We start from the raw sequence: 9,477 nt of genomic DNA on the forward strand, positions 1-9,477 counted from the left end.
TAATTTCATTTCAAAACCTTAATTGGCCATTCTAGATTCAGACAGTAATCCCTGAGGCCTCACCGGAGCGCACAAGCTTGGGAGGAGCTTTATTACGGATGTGCTGAATGTAACCTAAACACCTTGATTAGATCAAGTGACTGAAGGGACCTATGTAATTACCACAAATATCATTCTGCTGCGCTTTATAACACAGGCTGTGGACAAGGACTCTTCCGTTTAAAGTTAGCGCATTGGCGTGCGATATTGGCCTTCCCTGGAGAGGTTTCCTCTACCTTTAAGGATCCAGGTCATGCCTGTTTCTACGGGCGCTGAATAGGTGAGCGACCTCAAAGCCCAGAAGCCAACAAACCCGCATACCCCCATAGAAGACGCACCCCATACCTGTGTTCTGACCCGTAGCTACTGCTGGAGGAAGGTGACCGCTTCGAGTTGGAATTATACTAAATTCCTCTTTAACTCGTCTCTGCGGTGCCTTCCAATAAAGTAGTCGTGTTTTTTTTGCCACCACTCCTACCTGAAATGAAATGGAAAGCTAAAGTATGAAATAACAAAGTGAAACTTTCTTTTGGCAGTAGGCGACATTCTCGAGAGTAGGATATTTCAAACCTTGTATCTGACATCCCTAATATTTGAAGAATGGTGGCACAGAAGATTTACACCTTTTTACTCTATTTTGGACACCTTTTCTAAGCTTTGTAACAAATGATCTCGAACTCTCTCGCATCGCCCTGAAAAATGTGTAGTCGGAGAAATACCCCTATCCCATCAGCCCTGATTCAAAAATGATTACTGTCAATTGTAAGTAGAGGGCAAAATATCTCTCAATTGTGGGAAGATGGTGCATTGAATCCGTGGTAAATGAGAAGTATTTCGCCAATTGAAATCTAAACTAAGCTAATGTTACTCTGATGGCGAGTATTTATTTAAATACACCTAATGGGAGCAGAAACAGCTAATCTCCCCATGCTGCGCAATGTAAGATGTCTCCCTCTACCCAATTTTCTCGATTTAGGAATCTGAAGCAGGAGGTGGAAGATAGAAACAATGAATATACTACACTATCTTAAACATATGTATATGCAATACAATAGTTTTATTCCAAGGCTTGCGAAATTACCAATTAAAGTCTTTTGCCTCCAGAAGTGAAAAACAGCTCAAGCCACCCCGTTTCTTCCTCACTTTCCTTGCTCGACAGTTTTTTCCACTTCACACTCGATTGCAAAGCTCCAGAAAAGGAGACAATATCAAAGAAATACAGAGGATTAAGATCAACCGACGTTTTCTTCCAATCTCATAGTGCAGACCATCTGGATGGTCATTTTTACATAAGTTTGAGGCACAAAATCATTCTTTGTAACAAGAGTAGGACTTCTTTCACACAAACTCACCTATCCTATATTTTTTCATAAAAAATAAGGTTTTCTTACAAATCCTTGAATTGTTTTGAGCAAATGGATCTCAGACGCAATCGGTTTTTGGTCTTCGAAACACATGAACAATTACTCTTGCGGTCCACCATGCACAAAACATGAATGGTAATGTGGGGCTAAAGTGATGCCTGCCTTAGAAGTGTGGAGTACTGGTGAAACCTTTATTCTCAGCCACGTAGCTTCTACCTCAACATTCCCCTCTCAGTTAATGGATAAAGGTGTAGGTCAATTTTTCGCTATTCACGATAAGCTAAATGCGATCGAAAGCTGTTCTTGACACTTTTATCTTGAATTACTTTAATTGGAAGCGGAAATGCCTTGGTCTTACAGTGGTTCATCATAACTACTTTATTGCACAAGTCACTTCTGAGCGGCAAGTTTTGCTATCGTAAACACAAACCTCTAAATGTTGTACAAAAAGTTTGCCAGGAAGCTCATGGAGCTTTAAAATCGGGTTAAATTCGATTTCCAAGATGAACTAGTTTTAATTGGCGGAATGGAGAGCATAGACTCATTTTCAAAGCCGTAATAAGGCCAAATAACTTGTAACAAGGATCTATAATTAAAGTAGAGAAATGCCGGGTGGCTATAACCATGGCCCAAAGGCTGTATAGCTGAGGCATTTAATCCCGACGCCTGTGACAATTCTCCTGAGGTTTTGTCCTCTTTGTCACCTGCATTAAAAGAGGGTGATTTACCAGCTCCATGCTTCTCACGTCTAGATGATGCCCTGCCGAGTGTATGCATTTCATTTGCCCATCGCTAATGGAAGGAACAGTTTCAGGGGAAAATATGTCGCATCCAATCCTCCTTGCCACTTTGCTCACAATTTCACACCGCCCATCCGTCCACTTCAGCTCCACCAGCTGATGTGAGCGTGGAGGAGGTATTGTAAACGTACAAGTGGCGCCATAATGGACAGTTTTAAACCATCCAAGCATAGTGTCGCCTCGACTGTTCGATGTGTTGTGCAACTTTACTTGTTTGTTTAGCTCTCAGTTCTGGTTACGGGGTCACTAAAGGCTCCTTCATTTATACCTTTGCTGGACCGTGTGGCCTCCTGGCCATGCCAGTAGCTCCTCAGTCCTTCTTCATGCAGGCCAAACATTTTCTGTCTTCGTATTACGACTTCTTTCGTCCTCAGGAAAGACACGAGGTGCTACAGTATCTCACAGAATTCGCAATTGGGATAATCACCAGAAATGAAAGTGGATTCGACAACCATTCTGTCATGCGTCTCAACAGACAAAGCAACCCCCATTGCGTGCCCTCTTTCTGTAATTTCAAAGTCTGGTAAACAGCCAAGGTCAACGGGGTAGGTATCCTTTCGAATCAGGTTTACTCGCCGCTGCAGCAGATGTGGTTCTCTAAACCCTCTTTAAAGGCACAAAAAAGTAGGTAAGACGTCCAATTAGTTAAATGCTGAAAAGGGGAAGCTAGCAGAACCAAGTTTACAATTAAAACAAAGGTCATTTATTTTACCCGACGAAGAATCCCAAAGAGGAAAGTGTGCCATAAGCCGACAAAAGCAAATTTATGCACTCAGAGCAGACATTCAGTGCACATTAATTAGCGAAAAATAGATGTCTCTTGTGCTCCATTTTCCCACCCATCTTCACCCCAGGGTGGCAATTCATGTGCATTGAAAGCTGTAGGAGCAGCAGGATTGGCGGACAGAAATAACCGTGATTCACTCAGGCATGGCTAATACTTCCATCTCAGCAATTATTAACGCAATTACAAAATTGAGTATTTTGGCTCTAGGCCTTTAAGTCTTTTCCAAAGTCGTAATAGCCCAAATCTGTATAGAAGACGATTTATCATTGACGTAGAGAAGGGTTGGAGTCCGTAGGCACAGCCAGAGGGTCGTGCCTCCAGGCTGTAGTACAATCCGCGGAAACTGAAAAGCCCGCATAAGTAAAGACACACTAGAACTGACACCACCGTACTACTGCACGATAATGCGATTTATGACAGGCGTAGGCAAGTAAGCATAAGTGGTAGATATAATCAAGATTAATAACTGAGAAACCCAATGCTACTTGTCGTATAAAGTAGTGTAGCAGACTCATAGTCTCCTAACAGCCCGACTTGACTTTGTCAGATGCTCGGAATGTTTCAGCTCGTGTTATACTATTCAAGAAACACTTATAAACAAAGGAATGCAAGTAAAACAGATGATGTGCATGAAGGGTCATTCTCCCAGCCATAACGATCGGATGGCCACCTAATTTTAACTGATATTTGGGCTGTTTTGTGCATGCGCATTCAGTTATAGCAGTTTCCTCAAGATGACGAGGGAACATTCCAATGGCTACGCATATGCAGCTTTAAAATGGCACAAAGGTAGGTTTGTAGAATGCGAGGAAGAAATAGCCATTTATTTAGACCAAAAAGAAATTGTTGTCGAAATACAGCGATGTTACGCTTGAGAGAATGCAAGTGAAGGAGGAGGAAAGCATATATAAAGGGAAGGAGAAAACTAATATAATAAAAAAGAGAGGCGGAAACAACAAGTGAATGATTTTGAAAAATGCTGACAAAAACAACAGCGATGTTGGCAATAAACTTGTCAGGGACTTTCAAGCATCGATCTCCTCACCCATGGCTCCCTCTTCATCTTCCTCCTCATCATCTCCAATTCCGGCCTCCTGGTATTGTTGGTACTCGCTCACAAGATCGTTCATGTTCGACTCCGCTTCGGTGAATTCCATCTCATCCATGCCTTCACCAGTGTACCAGTGAAGGAAAGCTTTTCTTCTGAACATGACAGTGAATTGTTCACTCACACGCTTGAAGATCTCCTGTATAGCCGTGGTGTTGCCCATGAAGGTCACCGACATCTTGAGTCCACGTGGTGGAATATCACACACAGCAGTCTTCACGTTATTCGGGATCCATTCAACAAAGTAAGAGGAATTCTTGTTCTGAGCATTCAGCATCTGGTCATCTACCTCCTTCATGGACATACGACCACGGAACATAGCGGCAACGGTGAGGTAGCGACCATGACGGGGATCACACGCCGCCATCATGTTTTTCGCATCAAACATTTGTTGCGTCAATTCGGCTACCGTAAGAACACGGTACTGTTGACTGCCACGACTTGTCAATGGTGCAAAGCCCGGCATGAAGAAGTGCAGACGTGGAAAAGGTACCATATTAACGGCGAGCTTTCGCAGGTCAGCATTTAGTTGACCAGGAAAACGCAGGCATGTGGTTACACCTGACATGGTTGCAGAGACTAGATGATTCAAATCCCCGTAAGTAGGATTCGTCAGCTTCAGAGTTCGGAAGCAAATGTCGTAGAGAGCCTCGTTGTCGATGCAGAAGGTCTCATCAGTGTTTTCTACCAACTGGTGAATCGACAGCGTCGCATTGTAGGGTTCCACCACTGTATCCGAGACCTATAAGGTAGCGATTTACATGGGCAACTCAGTTCTGCTGGCATTTAATCCTTTTTGAAAAGATCTTTTACGCAATAATAGTCTAAATGGTAGTTTTCAAAGCTGAGAGCAATCCTTCATTGAATAACCGATGGATTGACTGAAAAAGAGAAGGTGGATGTAGCTGTTACTAGGCGTAATAAGGGGTGGGTTCATGAGATTGTATTTTCAAACGGGAAGTCACCAAATATAGGCTTTTCTGACGCACACAGAGGGAAGGGGAGTTTTAATTCTTTAGGACTTAATATCCAGATTGGTTCAAGGAGAAAAATATCGCAATCCTATTAGATTAAAAACCAAATTGCTCCTAGGTGTATTCGTTAGCAGGGTATTTGCAGTAATCCAATAAAATGTGTGAGATCTTGGAGTAAGTGTATGATGCATCTCAATCCCACCTAATCCTAAAACACGAGATTCCATGTAATTGAGACAGGTGGATACTTGTCACAGTCCCATACTTGGCTATGCGGGCGATTCAGTCTTTCACTGACTTACTAATGTAAGGGCGTATTGCTTGCCTCTTCTGGGTTGTTACTCTCGCTACCCCTTCCTCTTCAGGAGCGATTTGAGCACCATACCATCATAATCCTGTAGGATTGTTTCAACCTCTTTGCGGATTAAAGCGGTAAATCCCATACTTACAAAAGAGACCCCACCTTTATAGTTCTCCGTTTTAAAAGCCCCAAAATCTCTTAAATTTATATTTTTTGATAAAAAACGTCCATAATCCCAGAGTTATTGCTAATAGTAGTTTTTAAAATTGACTACTATACGGATGAACTTTTAACACCTAAATGTAAAGTATGGGCAAAACTGACCTTAGGAGAAGGCATGACCGAGAAAGTGTTCATAATGCGATCTGGAAACTCTTCCCGCATCTTGGAGATAAGGAGAGTGCCCATTCCGGACCCCGTGCCACCACCAAGACTATGGCACATTTGGAAGCCCTGAAGACAATCACAGGACTCGCATTCTTTGCGTATGACATCAAGAACAGACTCGACCAGTTCTGCACCTTCGGTGTAGTGGCCCTTGGCCCAGTTGTTGCCCGCACCGCTCTGGCCAAACACGAAGTTGTCAGGTCGAAAGAGCTGTCCAAAGGGGCCTGCGCGCACACTATCCATGGTGCCCGGTTCGAGATCCACTAAAACACATCTTGGTACGTACTTTCCGCCGCTCGCCTCACTGTAGTAGACATTTATGCGCTCCACTTGAAGGTCCGAGTCTCCGTGGTAGGAGCCCGTTGGGTCTACTCCGTGCTCATCGGAGATTACTTCCCAGAACTACGAATGGAAGAGTTTAAGTGTACGTTCACTTCTAGTTCGACATTTAATATGATCGTCACATTCTCTACCTCACATTGACAAGTGTAATGTTGTGATGTCTACTTTTAAGCCCCTAGAGACAAAGTTTAAATGCTAGTGACACGGAGCTCTGCTCATATCATCTACGTTACCCATAATTCAACAACTTCACTGGCAGCACGTCTCCATAAATTCTGTCGTTTTGCGTAGTGTAACCTGAAAGAAATCATAATAAAGGGAGGCTGTCAGAACAGTACCAGCTGGTAACAAATCGAAAGCGCCCATGCAAAAGTTGTACCAAGAAAATGATCACATTCACTAATGTTCCAAAGACTGGGAGGCTGGATAGTAAGGGGAAAGCGATAAACGGGAAAGGCATTTGATGTGGACGATTATAATTGACAAAGGAAGGATCCAGAAAACTGCACTAACCAACTGACAAACATCATGATTTAAAAATTCGTACGAGAGTCACTAGTCAAGGGAGAGTTATGTAGAAAAATAGCAATAGTTTTTAAAAAGAATTATTCTTAAGTTCCTGCGAAAAATAGCTAATGAATAAAGTCTAGGGATTCAACACCTCCAAATGCCACAAGGAGATGAAAATAAAGCAAATTGATTGACGAGTAGTCAAAAAAATAGCAGCGAAGAGGGAGGAAGGAATGAAATCAGGGTCACAGTGGGCAGTGGTGAATATTTCTTTCAAATCCAATCACTAAACGAAACTCGTCTGCCGTTGAACATCATCCAGACTCCACCCATGCGCTACAAATGTACCTTTCCGATGCAAGTTGTATTTTTAATTGGCTAAAGCATTTTTTTGAACAAAGTCATCTTCGTCCCTGGAATCTCTTCAACTCTAGCATATGTAAACTTATGCGTTCCGAAAAAAGCGGTATTATAGTGTTTTGTGGACAAATATTATAGGCACACTGAGCATGGAAAAGGTCATCTGTGAAGAACGCACTCTGCCACCAATCGTTGATCACTCCGACATGAAACCCACCCCACGAGCATTGTGGCAGCAGCTTTAAAAGGATCCTTTTTGTGGAGGCTAAATTTGCACTCATTTCGACGTCATTTGTAACTTTTCCGACCAATAGTGTTACATACATTCAAATGACATGCCATGTATTTCGCTTTGTATATTAACGAACAGAGTGCCTGGTTGGGAAGGACTTCAGAGGTTAATACCTTTCTGGTGGACAAGATCATGTTGTGGACCCTCGTCGGAAGTTGGTCATATTTGACCCTTAAGTTCAAAGACTCAATGCGACCTGACGAAAATCTGCTCATCAAAGAAGAGACTTACAAGATGCCGTTCATCAAGAGGCACTCCCAAATGAAGTTGGCAAACATCATGAGCGCAACTTAAAAATAATTTCTCAAGGAGTTGTTAGTATGCAAGGGAGATCTTTTGATGTTCCCGATGAACAAAAAAGGTGCAGTGCCTTCTTTCCAGAAATAGTAGTTACAAACTGTCTCCCTAAAAGGGCATTTCATTAAGTATTCCTCTACATATCGGAACAAAAATAGTGGATATACTAAAACTTGATCGTTGAAAACATGATAATAAAGAGTACTCAACGTATGTTGGAACTCTGCCTTTCTAGAGCAAATAATACTGTTGTGATTAGATTGAATATTAGAATGTTCACTGGCGTGGCACAAGCCACAATAAATAGCACAGAGCCTACCTTAGAACCAATTTGGTTTCCACATTGACCCGCTTGAATGTGCACAATTTCACGCATTTTCTCTTCGATGTAGAGGAGGAACCGGCGGTAGCCTGAACGCTTGGACAGTGTTCGGCACTTGAAATCATCTTCGTGACTCAGTGCCCACAGGCACTGTCGATGATTTGTCGCTGCTTCTCGCACCAATCAGAGCGGCTCGAGTAGTGGGGCATTGATCGTGCGCGTGTGCAGAAGTGTGTGCGAGCTTCATTCACGCGCGGTTATCGTGCACGCACACTCGCGTGCGTGCGTGCACGACCGGTGAAGGAGGGGTAAGCTGCTAGCAGGATCATCACAGCGTTAACCGAGTTGGCAGGCTGGCAGGCGAGCGGGCAAAGCGGGTGTAATTCACGCCTCCATCCATCCGATTATGCGGGCGAGTCATCGTAAGACCACCCATTTGTTCTCGAGGTCAATAGGCAATAACAGCTTCACCCGATGCAGTACACACATCAGTCCTCTTTTCAATGGACAGTGTTGTTCATGGTTCTAGTGCTTTATACAAACTTTTAGAAAAGTGATCCATAAACTAATTGGAAAGCATTCCAAACTCCTTCAAAAATGTTATGTTTGCCTAACCCTTTTTTAGCCAATCAAGCCTTAACGGTTCTCGAAATTACGTAAAGTTCTTTCTAACATTGATCGCCAGAGCAGTCAGAGTTGAAACGTAAACATTACTGCAACTAATTGGCTGCCAAAACCTGCCTTCGGTGTATTCACTCGACTGAGGTCTGCACATCTACTATGCTAAATAGTCTGATGTTTCCAATCAATGTCAGCAGCTTTGATTTAAGTGATTGTTGACATGCGCTTTTTATTTTAACTAACCGACATAACAAACGAGAGTTTATTGGAAGTTGAATGTTAATTTATGAATTCGAACCAATTTTTCAATACCACAATAAGTAAATGAGGAGTGGACAACAAAAGCTGTGTCTACTGTGAGAGAAGTGTGTTTCTTTTCTTAAGGGTGATCTTTTAGATTCCCATTTGATTAAAAAAGTCATTTACTTTCCTAAAGTCGCACAGTTTTGTCAGAGCATTCAATCAGACCTGATCTCTTGAATAGATTGCGGTTACTTTGGCCGATCAGGTCGCGCTATCAGAGTTAGGTGCACAGGAAATGGTGGGACTACCTTGGTGCTCCCTCTTGTGAATAAATGTACACTTTTTGTAGGAATACTTTTAAATTAAAGGAATCGCGTACAAATGGGATGTAAATTGCTCTTTAAGCTGAGTGAAGACCTCTCGATGATAAATTGCTATTTTACTTATCAATTTTGAAATGACTTAGTGTTTTCCAATGAAAATTTACCCTAAAAGGTCACAAATTTTGAAGGTATCCTTCTAAAACGCAATTTAGTGATTTCAACATCAAATTTACTTAAAATTGAAGTTCCCACGTCAAAGTAAAATAGTGAAAAAGTAGGGCGATTTTGGTTGTTATTTTTCGAACTGCCAGCCTGATATCAAGCAAACTTGCCTGAATGTTTTGCGCCATTCACCTAAGAAAAAAATAGCAAACTCTACCAAAGGAAACATGTAGATTACTAGAATT

At 42.3% G+C, this 9,477-nt stretch overlaps 1 protein-coding gene across 1 annotated transcript; it reads right to left on the bottom strand. All coding sequences in view use genetic code 11, as the record gives it.

Annotated features, from left to right (window-relative positions):
- Nucleotides 1-2,771: 2,771 nt before the first annotated feature.
- EGR_03990 (Tubulin beta-1 chain) lies at nt 2,772-7,937 on the bottom strand (the record flags this gene model as incomplete). Its single annotated transcript, XM_024493239.1, has 4 exons — nt 2,772-2,809; nt 4,036-4,840; nt 5,698-6,162; nt 7,881-7,937. The coding sequence occupies 4 exons, from the start codon at nt 7,935-7,937 to the stop codon at nt 2,772-2,774; spliced, it is 1,365 nt and encodes a 454-aa protein (XP_024352338.1).
- Nucleotides 7,938-9,477: the final 1,540 nt, after the last annotated feature.

Source organism: Echinococcus granulosus (genome assembly GCF_000524195.1).
Source record: "Echinococcus granulosus chromosome Unknown EG_S00023, whole genome shotgun sequence".
NCBI classification, from domain to species: Eukaryota; Metazoa; Platyhelminthes; class Cestoda; order Cyclophyllidea; family Taeniidae; genus Echinococcus; species Echinococcus granulosus.